The sequence below is a fragment of the Gasterosteus aculeatus genome, chromosome 6 (assembly GCF_964276395.1).
Source record: "Gasterosteus aculeatus chromosome 6, fGasAcu3.hap1.1, whole genome shotgun sequence".
In the NCBI taxonomy this organism is placed as follows: Eukaryota; Metazoa; Chordata; class Actinopteri; order Perciformes; family Gasterosteidae; genus Gasterosteus; species Gasterosteus aculeatus.
The window spans coordinates 11,469,056-11,486,215 of NC_135693.1; the positions used below are offsets into that span (position 1 = coordinate 11,469,056).

Below are 17,160 nucleotides of genomic sequence, written 5' to 3' on the forward strand. Positions count from 1 at the left end.
CACAGGGACGGAATGTGATGAGTTACCCTGTAAGAATAGACACTTATGTTATTTGTGTAATTGACTGGTGGTATTTTTTTTTTTTTTTTTTTCTAAAGGCAGAAAAGATCTTTTAATGCATGCAATTGTGTGTTTGTTTTTACAGTCGTCTCCACTCCAACAATCTCAACTGTGACTGTCACTTGGCCTGGTTGGCCCAGTGGCTCAGACAGAGGCCTACAATCGGTCTATTTACCCAGTGCACTGCCCCTTCCGAGCTCAGAGGACTCAATGTGGCAGAAGTGCAGAAACACGAATTCAGCTGCTCAGGTAAGACTCATATTTAATATATAATTGACATTCAGTAGATTTTCAACCTTAAAAGGGATGAAAGGGCAATGTTTTTTTAGTACTTTGATCAAACCAGTCATTCCAAGAACTTTCTGTCTGTCCGAGTACATACATTCTCTCCCACTCCACCGCCACTGAGTTTTTGTGTCAGTGTATTCTCCTGGCAGCCCCCAGACAGCTCCTCTCCCCTCGGGCAACCTCACAGCTCTCCCCTGGTCCTTTCATGTGTCTCCAGCTTTCAGAAGCTGGCAGGAAAAGGCCATGATATATATATATATATATATATATATATATATATATATATATATATATATATATATATATATATATATGTAAGATTTTTTGGCTTCTGACTTTCTCTCTTGTGTGTGTGAGAGAGCATGTGTGTTGTGCGGTTATCGTATCAGTACAATACAACAACAGCATGGGAACCTCTGCAGACCCACAAGGCCATCTCGCTCTCTCAACACCAGCTGCGAGGACGGTTTGTGTCTGCGTTTGTGCGTTTGTGTTTTTCACGCAGCACACAGCGAGACTGCACAGATCGTTGAGTATTCATCGGCAAAGGAAAGAGACTCAAAGTGTGGGAGTGGTACATTGGCAGACACAAAAAGGGGAGCAATGGGTGTCAGGGAACACTTTGCAGTCTGTGAGGAATAAGATTCAGAAAGGTGGGGTTGTGCAGGTCACGTAGCCTGCTAATATTAGCCTCCATCACGTGAGCATTTAAACGGCTGTTGTTTTTTATTGAGGAATTCTGTGGTAGATGTATCTCATTAGCAAGCGGCCATTATTATATTATGGAAACGACAAACAGGATGAAAACAAAATGTATTCCTGCTTCTACGTGAATAAATACACAATGATTCAGTCGCGCAAACACGTGCGCCCGCAAACACACCCGGTTTCTTCTTCAATAGATGGCTGACCAGAAGTTGAACTCCCAGCGAAGGACTCATTGGGGGCTCGCACACACACTGTATACTTGTGTGTGTAGTTTGTGCTGTGACCAGGCCCGGCCACCTGCGGGGGACTTTGGGGCGGGGTGGCGCTCTGTCGGAGAGAGGAGGAGGAAAAAGAGGCACGTCCTTGTTGTGAGAAGCTGCACTGCGTTGGTAGTTGCATTTGCAATGCTTTTATTTTTCAGTTGGGTTCTGGTGGCACCCAATGGTGTGTTGCTCTTTTAGCCTTTTTCACCACAAAATGATGCTGTTTAGGCTGAAAAGGTGATACAGGAAACAGACGTTTTTGTTGCGAGTGAATAATAAATAGTATTAAAATATGTGCTTTAACTGAGCAATAAGTAATGAATTGCTTGAGTGATGGAAGAAAATACAACACCTGTAGTGGGAAACTGGAAGAAAATAGTCCATGAAGAGGGGAGAAGATGGGAGAACTGGTGAAAAGGTAAATGACAAATGGAAGGAATCCAGTGATAACATTATGAAACGATGAGGGAACTGCAGGGGAGTGGGGTCAAATGTAAAGACAAGCAAATGGATATCAAGTAATGGGTTGTGGTGACATTGGCAGAGATACGGGAGTGAAGGGGCTGAAAATGAGGATGTTAAGCGCAGGGAGGGAGAGCAGAAAGCTAAAGGCTGGGGGAGTAATAGAAGGGTGGAAGTTAATGGGAAGGGAATGCCGCGGCAGGGACGGCGCATGGGAAATAGAGAAGGGAGGGAAAACAGTATAAAGGATGAACTGGGGACGAGCGCACATCAAACAGACTCGCCTCGAGTACACCTGTCAGGGAGCTGTCATTGTTAAGGCCGCTCCAGCTGTGCACTGCACTCTCCCTGATCCCAGGCCTGTCAAATATGCCGTGTTGGATCAGAAGGGAGTTCTTCTCTGCCCCACACCTGTTCCCAGATGTGTCACAACTCTGCCATCCCAGATCACAGGGCTTCATATGACGCGGGTTGAGCGACTGTGCGATTGTTGATTTGTTCACCTGATTCTCAGATCTGTCATACGATGTATGATTTTGATTTGTATCAATTAAGTCTGACCGTATAGTGGTTATCTGTTATTGGTTAATATTCCAAGGGACAGGTTAATTAAATGGTAAAGCATAATATTCGGCGGTGATCCGTTTCTCTTTTTTTAGGGCGTGGCGTTTTCAGCAGTGTACCTGCTCTGCTACTGACTTTCACCATCACTCACTCGGTCTTCTTCTGAATTTCTATCCCCACTTTTCTGCCTCCTGCCAACATTTTCCACCAAAGCTGAGCAATAGATAGGACGGTAATCAAATATTCATGGTTTGAAACTCAAATTAGTGATGCCGTGTAAATGAGGCCATTTAAAAGTCTTTTTATTCATTTTATCTGGGTTAGGCTTACATACATACACACACACACACACACACACACACACACACACACACACACACACACACACACCAAACCCGCTGAACTGGCAGTGCAGGCACCCGCTCTTCACCGTATCGTTGACAGTGCCGCAGCTATTTGAACAGGTATCTAGAGAGATTGCGATAGGTTGAGTGCTGTGTCTGCAAATCAAAAAGTTGAATTCTTTAAGAACAAATGCAAGTGAACAAGTGAGGGGGGGTTGTGAGGGCTGAATGAGCAGAATGTCATCAATTCCACCCGGAGAAAGCAAACTCGGGAGGAAGATTTGCGGAGAGATCAATGGATGTTATTGGGAAGCCTTCAGCCGCAGCACTGACTCTATTATTTATGTCTTTCTTCTTCTCTCAATGTACTGTGGCGCTCCTTTGATTGGTAACCCAGTTTCTTGCCCATTGATTCTCAAGGATGTTCGTCTTTACCATCAAGTCAAGACTGGGATGTTTCATATCTTTTTCTCAACGTCAAAACCTCCCTGGGGATGTAGAGAGCACAAAGAGTTGATAACATGAACAGCTTGAGCGCCGTGTCAGCGCAGATATCTCACACTGTAATCCTGCTGCTCTCATTAAAACCTCCCAAATCCACCTGTAGGAGCTGCACACCCGTCCCTGATGTAGTTTTTTTTCCTCCTTCTGCCTTATCTCTTCAGGTCACCAGGAACCTGGCAGCCCTCAGCCGTGCAGCGTCGGCGTTGGCTCTTGCCCCGCCATGTGCACCTGCAGCAACAACATCGTGGACTGTCGGGGGAAAGGCCTCACCGCCATCCCGGCCAACCTGCCCGACACCATGGCTGAGATGTAAGCACAGTACCGCTTTTTCTGCAGTAAACGGCATCAATGGAATGCAAAAGACGAGACACGGTTACATCCACAGCTGCATTCTTCTTTGAAGCACGGCACTGCAGGTCGAAAACGCCTGCAATGGGAGCATTTGAACATGCACGTTTCATGTCTATATGCTTTGCTCAACGTACATCACCTGGCAGCAAGAAATCCATCTAGTTGCTGCGCACTTGGAGGGAAACACACTGACTTGGGACTGACTTTAGACTCGGGCCGCTTGCTCTTATCAGCTCGTACGGCTGTGAACCACATGCGAGCGCTTCGCCGACACGCCGACACGCCGTCCTCCGTTTATCAGTCTTCCAACATCTGTCTGGGCAGTAACTGTTTACTGCCCACATGCTATCAGCCTATCAAACATTCCTGGGAATGCGCGGCTGGACTTTTCAAGGTAGTGCTGTTACTCTCTTTATCAGAGTTTTAAAGTCCACATGAAGTGGTCGAGCAACGCTGGGATTTATGCGCTGTGAGGAAAAAGGGAGGATGAAGGGAAAAAGCCAGCAGTTGTGTTACATGTTTTTCCAAAAGGCATGTGTGTAGTTAGGAGGACACCGCAGGTTTCTAGGTCTCCTCCTCCCCATGGGGTCTGTTTATAAATACCCAATTATATGGAAGTCACAGATCCCATGTTCCCCAACAACCCTGACCCATTTCCAGTGCAACCGTGTGCGAACTTTTCTATTTTGGACGTGCGGCCCAAGCTACTGTGTGTTCTTGTCTAAAGCAATGACCCCCCCCACCCTCCCTCCAAGAAATATTTAGATATTTGACATTCTAAGTCTTACCTCGTGGTGCTTATTGACTTTGGTGATGCTAATTATACGGCATTGCACTTGCTTTACAGTTTTTATAGTTTGCAGACCTCTCCAGCAGGGCCTCCAGTTGTAAATCCCCTCAAGTGAAATACCTCGCAGAGTGGTGTGATCAATGAGCCCAATAACCGGCGGGCAGCACTAACTGGAGGACGGGGAGGCTGGAAGATCGCTCTACCGTGCACAGGTTTTATAGACAGAAGATTATCTCTGCAGAGCAGATGAGTAAAAGACATTGAAAAGTCTCCCTGCCCTTCACATCCAATTGGTGCTTAAACTGCATCCCGCTAATAAACTCTACTGCGTTCTAATTCATCGTTTATGAGACCTGCGTTTAAACACTGGTTTATATCGAGCACATTCCTCCTGCCCTGGCCATCAGAGCCCCGACTCACATTATTATCCCACAATGCTCTTTCTCCCATCTCGATTCCTTTTTTTCCGGCTTTCCCTTCTTTGAGGAGGCAGATCACCGGCGATGGAGTAGAAAGGGAAGGTGGGGTGCTGGGGTGAGGGGGGTGCTGGGGGGGACGCTCGGTAATTTGATGCAGCAGGTTTGATCTGTGCTTGAAGTTCATTATAAATCAGTTTCAATTACAGCAAGGCGGGCGGTTGGGTATCAAGGCCAGCCTAATGCCCTGTTAATGAGGCACTCTGAAACTTATACACACATACAGACACACACGCACATGCTGCTCTCATTATGAACAAATCGGAGAACTGCAACCTCCCTGCCCTGCTCTCCCCTAATGAATGCCAGTGTTGTGTTTATGGCTGTGGGGATGTGAGCTGGTTTCTCTGCTCCTCTCTTCTGAGACCAGGCCCAGTTAGTCTAAACACTACCACAACAGATTACTATGCAGCGCTCCATAGTCTCCGTCTGCAATGACTGAACTCGGCCATAAAAAATCTCCCATCTCCCCCCCCACCTCCCCTCGTCTTTCATCTGCTGCTGCGGTCCTGCCATCCATTTCTGACGCACGCACTGGGTGAATACCCAGAGGCGTAATGTGTTTCCCCTTAATGAAAAACATGCGTAGACCCTAATGAAAAGGATGAGGACCATTGATTAGGCTGATACAAACACAGCAGCTCACGCACACACACGCATACAAATGTTCTACCTGATAAATTGGCCGCACTCCATTGATTGTCCGTCCGAAGGCGACTGCGAGAGATTGTTTATTTTGTGTGCCAATTGGACAAAACAGCTCCTTTTGTTGATTGGCGGGGGGGGAGATTCAGTCGCTCGCGTATATCGATTTGTGATTAGCGAGAACACAACAGACAGCTTGGTTTGCCCTAGTCAGCTTGGGGGGGGGTTTCGCTGTGTGACGACACACACAGGAAAACCCAGAAACACATGCAAACCGCACGCACAGCGCCAGCCTGGTTCTGACTAGTCAGGCGCACTGGTCGATGGGAGAAGGCGCTGAAGCCACTCGGTCCCGGCGCTCTGAAGCCACAGCGCTGTCACTCGCCTGTAAACCCGTGGACAGATTGGGACGGGCTGACGAGAACAGACGGCGCGGAGCGTCCACACAACGCACTAATCCAGGGTCTAATATCACTGCTATCCTAAGAATGTCAATGGTGCTCCTCTAGCGCTCCATAAATGTACACAACTCCTTCCAAAGGGGAGAGATTCCTGATTGAAACATTTGGAGACTCCAAACTATTAAATGAGTGCATGGTGAATGTCTGACAAAGCATTTACCCCCCACACAGCGAAGCAGGAGGCCTAAGAGGCATGTATTGAATCTAACGTGTCTCTAACAGAATAATCAAATCACGTGGAAAATGAGAGCAAATAAATAGAGTTTTTGCAGAATTTAAATTCGATATGGACAACCCCGGCAGGCACAGGAACCGTGCCTCCTGTCCCGCAGCCAGTTCCTCTGCTGAGAGAAAGCTCGGTAGGACAACCAGACAGGCACACAGCTGGCTCCCTCCGGGTCCCGCTAAGCCTTGTTAAGGACGGTTTTAAAAGCTGTGAAGTGACCTGCAGATAAACAGCCCTTTGCCAGATACGCCAGGGAGCCGGGTCCTAAGTAGCAGTCGGCCTGAAACGGACAGACAAGCATGCCCACACTAATGGGGTTCAGGGATGTTTAGTTCCTTGAGAGCATCTGAGACTGATTAGCTCTTAACGGTTCTGTTCTAAGAGGCCGAGTGTATGTTTGTCTGTGGGTTCATTTCATTCCTTGTTGTTTTTGTATGGTGAGATGTTGTCAAATATTTTTCTTCAGTAGCTCTTACGCTCACTGGCAGAAGTCACATTTTTACCAAAGCAAACGTGCAGCAAATGTTTCAGTGGACGCTGAGCAGACACCCAGAGGACAAAGACAGATTTCAACAAGTGGGATCATTATTGATTTCACAAGCTCATATGAAAACACACGAGCTGGAAACTGTAAATGTTATACTCAGAAGAAATATTACTTTTAGTGGAAGGCCATAACACCCTCACCCAAACAGAGAAGCAGCCTTTCTCCCTGCAGTCCTTTTCCACGGCACTTTAGTATTCAGACTGTTTATTGGTTCTGAGGATGTTATGACTCCGACATGCCTGGACCTATTACAGCTGGGGGATAGATCTCCGCTAATATAATCAGGCCAATCACCAAGGGTCAGAGGTAATGGGAGGATTTCTCAACTCTGTTACCGTGGAAAGGTATTGTTTGGTTAACTGATGGTATCTCCTCTCCTCTTTTCTCTCCTTTTCTCCAGACGTCTGGAGCAGAATGGAATCAAGTCTGTTCCTCCTGGAGCCTTCTCTCCCTACAAGAAGCTGCGTAGGATGTAAGTACAGCAGATCACTCAAAAATTCTACAACACGATAACAGGAAGTTGAGGGCTGGAAAAAGAAGCGACAATTGGCAGTATTTTCCCTCCGAGGGGAATGTGTTTATTTTGTCTGTGTCCAAAGAACATACTTGTTCCCCGACTTGGGAAAGCAGGCCCATCCGATGCTACATGAGCATAATGACTGCTCTCACGTTTCCCCGCTGCACACTGGTATTCCCCTGGCGAGCGTCGTGTCCAGTCTGTGTTTTTTGTGCCTTCGTGGGCAAACCGTAAGCTGCGGCTGTAATGACGATGCCGAGGCGGGACGGAGGGGTGTCCGGGAATGAGGGCTGAGGCTTCGGTTCCCCTGCGAGCGGACAGCGCCTGGCTGCTTCTTCACTCGTTGAGCCGGCCGTCCGGTCACCCGTCGGTTGGCCAAACCCATAAGTCCCACGCCACCAGACGTGACCGACATAGCGGCGGCGGAGACGGAGGAGGCGGAAGGTTCAGGGAGTTTGTCTGCCGTTCTCAGAGGATTCGTCACCGCTGCATCGTCCAACCGGCGGGAAGGTCTGACGTTCAAATGAGGTCAATGCTGAGCATTTGACAAACTAATGGCAGTGAGAACGCGTTGCAACAGACGAGACCTGCCACTGTTACCGCCGCTGATTCTCCATTTAGCACCTACAATGCGTGGCCGCGTGCGTTGACCCTCGGTGCCGCTGTTGATTCAGCTGGCTGTGAGCCCCCCTCGTCCGGCCTGTCCAACACACTCACTACACACTGTGTGCAGATATCATCGATGCATCATCATCGATATGTCCACTCTCCTGGTTCACGCTCTGCAGATGTTTACATCTATGTGTTATACTAAGTAGTGGGATCATCTGGCGTACTATTTATAGAAAATAGTTACATAAGATTGGATCGCAGCATTAGGTTAGTTAGTCATCTTGTGTTTGTCCGTGTGTATTTGTGTTGGAGACATGTGTGAAATGCCTCCAGTGACCCTGTGCGTCCTCCTCGCCCCAGTGAATGCCAACCACACACATTTTATTTCACCTTGTCCTAGTTTGGATGACCTACGCATGAACCGCTCCTTAAGATGCAGTATCAGCTCTCACACACCGACACATACACAAACAGACTAGTGTCTGACTTTACAGACACACACCAGTGCAGATGTTGGCTCCTTCGCCGTGTTTTAGTTTCCAGGAAACCTCAGTCCTTTGCGAGAAGACAAATGGGTACTTATTCAACTGTTACCCCCAAATGAGAAAATATCCCTCCTCCTCACCACATGATGATTTTCCTTCAAAGGTATCCAGTCCACTGGAGTTCAGTCCACATACTCCATTTACTCTTTCTCCACATGTCTTTCTCTCTTTCTGTCCCACTGTTCCTCGTTTACTGTTGCATTTACTCACACACACACAGACACACACAGACACGTAAACACACACACACACAGGCTTAGTGGTTATCCTGTGGCGAGGCCTGTGGATCCTATTAAAAACGTCTATGTTCGTGGCCGTCTACTGCGTTTCGCTTTCGTTCCTGCACCCTCTTTTTACCCACACACGCACTCACCGTGACACAAAACTGTGTGCTTGTTAGGCCACAAATAACACAAGTAAATGTTTCGATTGGCTACGAGACTCTAGCCCGGTCCATTTCTTCAAATCCCTTGAAGGGACGGACCATCAAAAATGGAGGAGAGCTGGAACTCGTCTTCATCCAGCTCACGCTACATTTGCTTCCTCCTTGCCTCCTTGCCAGCGCCAAGCAGGGTCCTTACACCCACCCCACCCTCCTTTAAGGGAGACACCCAGGTGACAGTGGGGTCAAACCTCCCACAGAAAAAGGACTTTTCTCCAAAACCCTCAATGTCCTTGACTAATACACTGGCCTCCTTCTTCAACGCAGAGACCTGAGCAACAACCACATTTCAGAGATCGCTCCCGATGCCTTCCAGGGTCTGCGCTCTCTCAACTCCCTGTAAGTATCCCCAAGCCCCGTTTGTGCATGGATGTGCATAAATATCCACCCTGTTGCCATTTCCAAAGTCTTAACCAAGTATGTGTTATGATTTCCCAGTGTGCTGTATGGAAATAAGATCACTGACCTACCCAAGGGGGTGTTTGACGGCCTCTACGCTCTGCAACTGCTGTAAGCAGAACACACACGCTGACACTCTGCAGACATTCACTGAATACCAGGCATCTTTACCTCCTACTCAGCGAGGAGCCATAACCTTCAAAAACTTAGTGCCTGTGCATAGTTTTAGTAGACTGAATACATAATTAATGACCACATAAAGAAACTCTGACAAGGTGCTTTCCTCCTCCTTCCTCTCTCCGCTCTTTGTTCCCTTTCCTTCCCTCATCTCTTAGGTTGCTGAATGCCAATAAGATCCACTGTGTTCGTGCGAACGCCTTTCAGGACCTCCAGAATCTCTCACTGCTGTCGCTCTACGACAACAAGATCCAAACCCTCGCCAAGGGCACCTTCGCTTCACTACGAGCTATACAGACCCTGTGAGTGAAGCACGCGCACACACGCACGCACACGCAAGACGTACGCGCTCTGGCACATCCTGAGCCGTCACCATCAGACATGAGCCAGCGCAGCGTTTGCTTCCTCGCAGGTCTGCATAATAACAGGAAGGGAATCAGGAGGTAGAGATTGTTTCTCTGAATAAGTATAAAGCAGGCTAGCTGGTCCTGATGTCTCTCTATTCTAAGATGAGCTAAAAACCTGTTGGCTGTAGCTTCATATTCACCCTACAGATGAGGAGTATCAACGTTCTTACCCAACTCTTGACAAAGGAAGTGAATAAGTGTATGATCTACAATGCCATTCCTTTAAGTCAATCGGTACGTTTTATAAACCCTAACACATAAATGACTCTTTCCAACCCTCCCGCTCTGCTCTGCAGCCACCTGGCCCAGAACCCCTTTATTTGTGACTGTAATCTGAAGTGGCTGGCGGACTACCTGCGCTCCAACCCCATCGAGACCAGCGGCGCCCGCTGCGCCAGCCCTCGGCGACTCGCAAACAAGCGCATTGGACAGATTAAGAGCAAGAAGTTCCGCTGCTCTGGTAGGCCAGGAGCTCCGTGTCTCTGTCTCCAAAGTTCTCCCTCCTATTTCTCTCCGACTCTTTCTCTCCAGGCTTTGTTTGTTCTTTTTAATCCGCTTGTCTCTCAGTTCCTCTTACCTTCACTCTTTCTCTGCATTGTTGCCTCATGCAGCTTTTAATGAGAGATCCTTCTTTGCAAAAGGGTTTATTCAGCCTGTCGATCAATATCTGCCTAGATGAAGTTGGGCCCGAGGAGTGAGGGACCTTTTTAGCCTTTTCTCCATTTTCCTTCCATGTCACCACATTGTGAGTCTGGTTTCACGGTCAAACCGCAGTGTGCTGAGATCACCTGGTGTAAAGGGCTGGAGTTTCTGTGCGTGCCCACCGTGCCGATCTCAGGCTCCCCTCACCCCCCCTCCCCGGCTGCCAGGCTCGGGTTTCCCTCCCACACCCTCGTCCCCTCACTGGCCCGGCCTCACCCTCGCCGCTCCCTCCCCCCTCTGCCCACCAGCGTGTTTATGCACCGCTGTCTGGCGCTGTGCACCGCCGAGGTTTCACACTTCTTTATGGCCTCATTTGTTTGGCTCAACCTTCTGAAGTAGGAAGTCCACATGTTTTCCTCTTTTTTTCTTTCTCACTGTCTCCCTCTTTCCTTCATGTCACCCTTCTTCTACCACTGTTTAACACTCTTTGTAGTCCCTTCACAATAACACAGACACAGACGGTCTTGGGATTCTCTGTTTAAATGTCATTTACCTTGAGTCATGTGTCGTCATATATAAGCTTTATATATGACTGATCTGAAGCATAGCGACACCACAGCTATGCTGCTCAGACTGGTCTCACTGACATCCGTCCCTCTTTCTTGTTTCCATCACAGCCAAAGAGCAGTACTTCATCCCAGGTGAGTGCTTGTAAATGTTCCCACCTGTCATTGTCTTCCTCTTTTTCTTTGATTCTGCTGCTGACGCTGTTTCCATTACACACTGTGCAATTGAATAACGCTCTTCCCCAAGTTAGACGATCATTTTTACAGTTTTATTTACCAAGTTAATTACTGAGAGCTGGGAACCGCCATCATGCAGATCCTCAGAGGATCCACAAACGCATGTGGAAGACAAAACCGGAGAAGTAGGAAGAGAAGCTGCCTCTTGTTTTCTTTCTATCGCAGTTTACGAACTGACTTAGCATTGGCTTAGCATGCTTTCACTAGCAACATGCAATGAGGGATTATTACCAACCCCCATGATTCTTCAATAATAAACCAGGCTGATGATGATATGGATGAACAGAGGAAAGTTGTGTCCTGGTGGTGGCGGCTATTTAGGTACGTAAACATATGAAAACAGTTAATTGAACCTCTGACTGATTTAACGAGACGTATGTGTGAGAGCGTCTGTTTTTCCTCAGCTCTGTTTTCCTAACAGTCTCAGCAGATAGAGTCAAAGGAAAGTGTCTCTTTGCTTTGGCGCGAGCACAGACAGTCACTCACCAAGACGGGCAGAAAGGGAGGGAGGGAAAGAAGGACAGAGGGGGAAGGAAAGTGTGTCCTTTCTATCAGTAAAAGCTAAAGAAAATAAAGCCCACCAGAGGACTCAAGATTCCTATCAGCGGCTGTTTCCGGGCCTCTTAACAAGAGCACTTCCAAGAAAATAACTAGGAGGAGCAGTGATGTGTGTCGAACTGCGTGTGGGTGTTTGTGTGCGTGTGTGTGTGGATGCTTGCGTGTATAAATGAATGTGTCTCTGTGTGCTGAGCTGAGATAAAGCCCTACTCCGGTCTTGAGAACAAATGGGAGTACAGTGTAAGCAGAAAGAAGATCAAAGGCAAAAGTGTGATTAATGAGAATTTTCCCCTCCCTGAATGATAACAATAAAAGCCTCCAAAATACTCTCACAATCTCAGCCAGCACAGGAATGTCACGATGCATTGTTAATGAGGAGCCAAGCAGCAGGGAATTGTGAGAACTTCTACAACTCCAGCGATGAGTCATTTTGCGCCGCGCAGAGGGAGGAAGCTCAACCCTTTTCTCCGGTTTTGTTCAAATATGCTGACAGTAAAAGTGTCGCCACCACGCACTTGTGACGCCGACGATGACTCAGGCTCACGAATCTCCCCCGGCTCCTCAAGATCAAAGCTTCGTGCTGCACTTTCATTGCTTCCTAGCGGGAAATCCCTTTTCCTGTTGTCTGGCCTGGCAAGAGAAAGCTCCTTAATGGCCTGCGTGACTGCGTCCATATATCTCCAATGCATCAGTCTAAGAAGTGGCGCAGATTCAGAGGAAGTCTTTGCACGAACAGCCTGAGGAAGTTGTTCAACAGTGTTCTAATAACGTCAGCAAGGAAGGGTTTGGATTAACTCTTCGTTTCGAATCTCAATGTTTATTTAGACAGCTTTTTCACAGTGAACTGTGGGAATTCGTCCTGGTTTTTTGAGGCACGATTGTGGTTCGGTTGCCCCACGGCGTCCCGCTGACGTCATGTCCCAGCCTCGGGCGGAGAGGTGCACCGATGTGAGCATGCAGAAAAGGAACAGGACACAGGACGATATCCTGACAGAAAACGCTGGGCTGTTCCCTCTAAATGGAACTTATACACACACACACACGTTGCTGTTCACGCACATAGAGACACAATAGACATATGCAGAGACGGATACACACTGTCTCCTAAGTGGCTCCCAACGCTGCTCCATTATTGAGCAGCGATGATGTAACTGGCAGCACACTTTTTGGCACGTAATGTCTATTCATAGACATCGGAGGTGCAGCAATACGTCCCGCACTCCCCATGCGGCCTCGACCTTGTCCTTTCTCTATCAGGACAGACGTCTCTCTGCACCTCTGCCTCTCGTCTTTCCTTCTCTCTCATCAGTCCCCGTTACTCCTTTCTTCCTTCTCCCCCTTGCAGGCAGTCTTGTCCCTCATTTGCTCCTTTGTTTTTTTCAGTTTCCTCTGCTTTGACTCTGTGCTCTCTCCTGAGGGTGGAGGGGGGGAGGGGGACTCCTCCGTGTGCCGCCGCTTTAAGATTAGTTGGCTATGTTTGCCTTTTAGGTTCATGGCAGGACAACCGGGTGGGGAGCGGTTGCGTGATTGAGGGCGTCGTGGAGAAGTGAGGGTGCATGTCGGGATGGAGAAGAGGCGGATCTCATCGTGCGTCTTTGCCTTCTCTCCCCTTCAGGCACGGAGGACACCCGTCTGAACAACGCCTGTAACAGTGATCCAGTGTGCCCCCCCAAGTGCCGCTGTGAGTCAAACGTGGTGGACTGCTCCAACCTGAAGCTCACCAAGATCCCCGAGCACATCCCTACATCCACCAGCGAGCTGTAAGGGAACCAGAGGAGACACATAGGGAGAGTGGACAGAGATCGCAATGAAACAAAGTGGTTTTAATACAAAGATGTTCTCTTTTTTAACTTTCTCTGCAGCCGCCTTAATAACAATGACATCACTGCTTTGGAAGCAACTGGAGTTTTTAAGAGCCTTTCCCAGCTGAAGAAGATGTAAGCTGCTCTTTAGTTGTTTTTGTTGGCTTCCGCTTTCAGCAGGAATTCTCTGAATGGTGATTTGATTTCCTTTTCCTTACAGTAACCTCAGCAACAACAAGATCACAGAGATTGAAGACGGGTCATTCGAAGGCGCTTCAGCGGTCAACGAGCTTCACCTCACGGCCAATCAGATCGACTCTGTCCGAAGCGGGATGTTCCGTGGCCTCGAGGGGCTGCGTATGCTGTGAGTGATGCGGAAATACACACAATCGCGTCGGTCAGATGGCAATTTCTGAAGTTCAACGTGATGTTTCGCGTCTTTCCGCCTCAGGATGCTGAGGAACAACAAGATCAGCTGCGTCCACAACGACAGTTTCACCGGGCTGCACAACGTCCGCCTGCTGTCTCTGTACGACAACCAGCTGACCACAATCACTCCGGGAGCCTTCGACACCCTGCAGACTCTCTCCACCCTGTGAGACCCTGGCAGACACACACACCTACTTTAACTCATTCATTTTTTTCAACTCTCTCACAGCCTCTGTTGCGCTCTCGCAGGAACCTGTTGGCAAACTCCTTCAACTGTGACTGCCGGCTGGGCTGGCTTGGTGATTGGCTGAGGAGCAGGAAGATTGTAACCGGTAACCCTCGCTGCCAGCGTCCTGCCTTCCTGAAGGAGATTCCTCTGCAGGACGTGGCTCTGCCCGACTTCCGGTGTGAGGAGGGTAGGTGGTGCAACGCCCACAGCTGCCTGCCTGCCGGGTCTCTTTGTGTGTGTGTGTGTGTGTGTGTGTGTGTGTGTGTGTGTGTGTGTGTGTGTGTGTGTCTGTGTCCTCATTTAGGCCGCGTCTGAACGTTTGCCGTAGTTTCTTGACTTTGTAATCCGTCTCGTAGACAGAAGTCCTTCTCAATATGGTAGATAACCCTCGCTATCCATGAAACGGATCCATCTGGGTTCGAATGATGAAGATTTTAACGTTGGACGCTGCTCCGCAATACACAATGAACAAGAGCTGCTTGAAGTATCTGAGATCATTTTAAATAATGGCCGCTATTGTGCGACTCTTTTGTTGACTGAATAGATTTCTGCAGAGCAGATCCTAAGCTGCTGGTCGATGCCTGGCTGAGCTATTGAGCTGTTTGCCTTATTGACCAGTCAGCCTATTTGCACCTGAATGAATGTTAGACTTGTCTCCGGGCTGCTGGCAGCTTCCATTCTTCGCTCTTGCTGGTCAATATCACATTATCGAGGCTCCGTTCTCTGTCCTGTTTTACTTTTAACCTGTCTTCCTCTTTTTTTCATTGTCTCACAACCTCTCCATGTTTGAAGGATTGTGCCACTTTGGCTGCCCCTAGGCCGGCTTTGTCTATCTATTCTCCTGCCCTTTTTTTTTTTTTGTTCAGACAGATATTTTTGGCTGTGCTCCTTCTCTTTCCTACCCTCCCTTTCTCTTCCTCTCTTTCACCCGATTCCCCTCTTACTCCTCTGTTTTATTTCCCAGGCCAAGAGGAGCCGTCCAGCTGTGTGCCCAGACCCCAGTGTCCGAGTGAATGCACTTGCCTCGAGACTGTGGTGCGCTGCAGCAACAAACACCTCCACACACTGCCCAAAGGCATCCCCAGGAACGTGACTGAGCTGTGAGTTCATTTTGCCATCTGCATGGGCATCTTTTCATTTTGAGCTGCGTGTGTTATTATTCCTTTGTCTGTGTCGGAGGCGTGTTTAGAAAGCAAGGCAAAGGAGATGACTGCAGAGAGGGAGCTCGGGAGGTATGAGTGAGGTATCTTCCGAGATGGAAAAAACAGCGCACGCAAACAAAGCAGATACCATCATTTCTGGAGGAAGGGGAAAGGAGTCAATAAACCCTGCAGTTATTCTCTCAGACATTCCTCGCCCGAGTTCCCTGCAGCCCTCCGGGCGAGCGCTGATGTCACTCTCACACTCCGAGCCAAGGATCAGAGAGAGTGTGCGTGTGATTGCCTGCGCGCGGACATGCGTGTTTGTGCGAGGGCCAACAGCAGGAGCATAGGGGAGCATAGGGGAGCATAGGGGAGCATAGGGGAGCATAGGGGAGCAACGGGACGTTTACTTTTCAATGCAAAGGGGAGGGAATGGAATCGGTCTGGAACTTTCCAATTCTGCTTCAAGTGGATCGGACTAATTCCCGTCACACACATTCACACACACACACACACACACACACACGCTGTGAGAGCCTTGAGGGCCTGTCATTGTCCCAGCAGGTGTGACCAGGTGTGCCCCCCACCCCCCCGTTCGGGGCTTTCATCTAGTCATCTGGCGAGTTTTCTACTCCATCATTATCCCAAGTGTCCTCTGCACCGTCATTACCTATCATTACCTCTGAACCCAAAGGCCCCGCTAACAGACCCCCCCGACCCCCTCCTTGCCCTTCCCGCTGTTGAGTACGTTCTACAACAATAGCGGGAGAAAACGCCCCTGCAGCCCTGCTCAGAGGCATCGGGACCCTAAATCAGTTGTTTATCTGTACGGGACGGCCCTCTGGTAGCACTTTGTGTTGGGCAATCAGCAGGGTGGATGCATCCCTGCAGGCACGGGGTCAACTGTGGTGGCTTGTAAATCCATTAGTATGTTAGCACACACATAAAAGCATTTATACCTCAGGCACTTCCAAACGGGTGTGCTTGGTCACATTGAGCAAAGTAGTAGAAGGGATATATAACCAGTTTTTGTCTGAAATAGGAACAGAAGGGTTACTACGCCTCACATCCAGGACGAGACAAAATCTTGAATGAAAACATCTAAAAAAAAAGTAATTGAAAGACAAAACAATCTGCTGTTTGGTGTAACAGGAGAGTAACTGGCAACAACTGTGTGGGGAGAAAGTGCCGAGGTCCTGAAAAAGCCGCCACAAGCATCGTTCCTAACCAGCTTCAGAGTAAAATCTCCAAAATGTAGAATTCAACTTTTCTCACCAGCTAATACATAATAAAATATTTGTCATCCTCAAAAGTGCACAGATCCCAGCGTACCATGTCTTTGTCTCAATGGAACGGTTTGTGTCTCTTTGTCCAGGTACCTGGATGGAAACCAATTCAATGTCGTGCCAAAGGAACTGTCGACCTACAAATACCTCCAGCTGGTGTAAGTGTTTGTCTGTCTTCCTCCTCTATCTCGCCGTGATGATCAACACATTGAACGTGCGCCTTTTGAATTTTACCTTCAGAGACCTGAGCAACAACAAGATCAACTCTCTGACCAACTCGTCCTTCGCTAACATGAGCCAACTCACCACCCTGTAAGTCTTGAACAGCCCAGCTGACAGTAGGATGAAAACAGATGAGTTTTATATACGTGCATCTGTAATTTTTTTTATCTTTTATCATTGCAGAATCCTGAGCTACAACTCGCTACGTTGTATCCCCAAAATGGCCTTCAGTGGACTGCACTCCCTCCGACTGCTGTGA

General features: G+C 48.4%; 1 protein-coding gene across 4 annotated transcripts in view; it reads left to right on the top strand.

Annotated features, from left to right (window-relative positions):
- Positions 1 to 17,160, top strand: part of slit1a (slit homolog 1a (Drosophila)) — a 76,810-nt gene that overhangs the window by 47,161 nt on the left and 12,489 nt on the right. For 2 of the 4 annotated variants that reach the window (XM_040178709.2, XM_040178711.2), the window contains exons 8-24: positions 146 to 309; positions 3,355 to 3,502; positions 7,090 to 7,161; positions 9,073 to 9,144; positions 9,244 to 9,315; positions 9,540 to 9,683; positions 10,085 to 10,248; positions 11,108 to 11,131; positions 13,407 to 13,551; positions 13,654 to 13,728; positions 13,814 to 13,957; positions 14,045 to 14,188; positions 14,272 to 14,438; positions 15,216 to 15,351; positions 16,769 to 16,837; positions 16,920 to 16,991; positions 17,085 to 17,156. In XM_040178709.2, the coding sequence (XP_040034643.2) occupies positions 146 to 309; positions 3,355 to 3,502; positions 7,090 to 7,161; positions 9,073 to 9,144; positions 9,244 to 9,315; positions 9,540 to 9,683; positions 10,085 to 10,248; positions 11,108 to 11,131; positions 13,407 to 13,551; positions 13,654 to 13,728; positions 13,814 to 13,957; positions 14,045 to 14,188; positions 14,272 to 14,438; positions 15,216 to 15,351; positions 16,769 to 16,837; positions 16,920 to 16,991; positions 17,085 to 17,156 (1,884 nt within the window). The remainder of the gene's footprint in view (positions 1 to 145; positions 310 to 3,354; positions 3,503 to 7,089; positions 7,162 to 9,072; positions 9,145 to 9,243; positions 9,316 to 9,539; positions 9,684 to 10,084; positions 10,249 to 11,107; positions 11,132 to 13,406; positions 13,552 to 13,653; positions 13,729 to 13,813; positions 13,958 to 14,044; positions 14,189 to 14,271; positions 14,439 to 15,215; positions 15,352 to 16,768; positions 16,838 to 16,919; positions 16,992 to 17,084; positions 17,157 to 17,160) is intronic. The other 2 variants (XM_040178710.2, XM_040178712.2) reach the window with 1 other exon arrangement.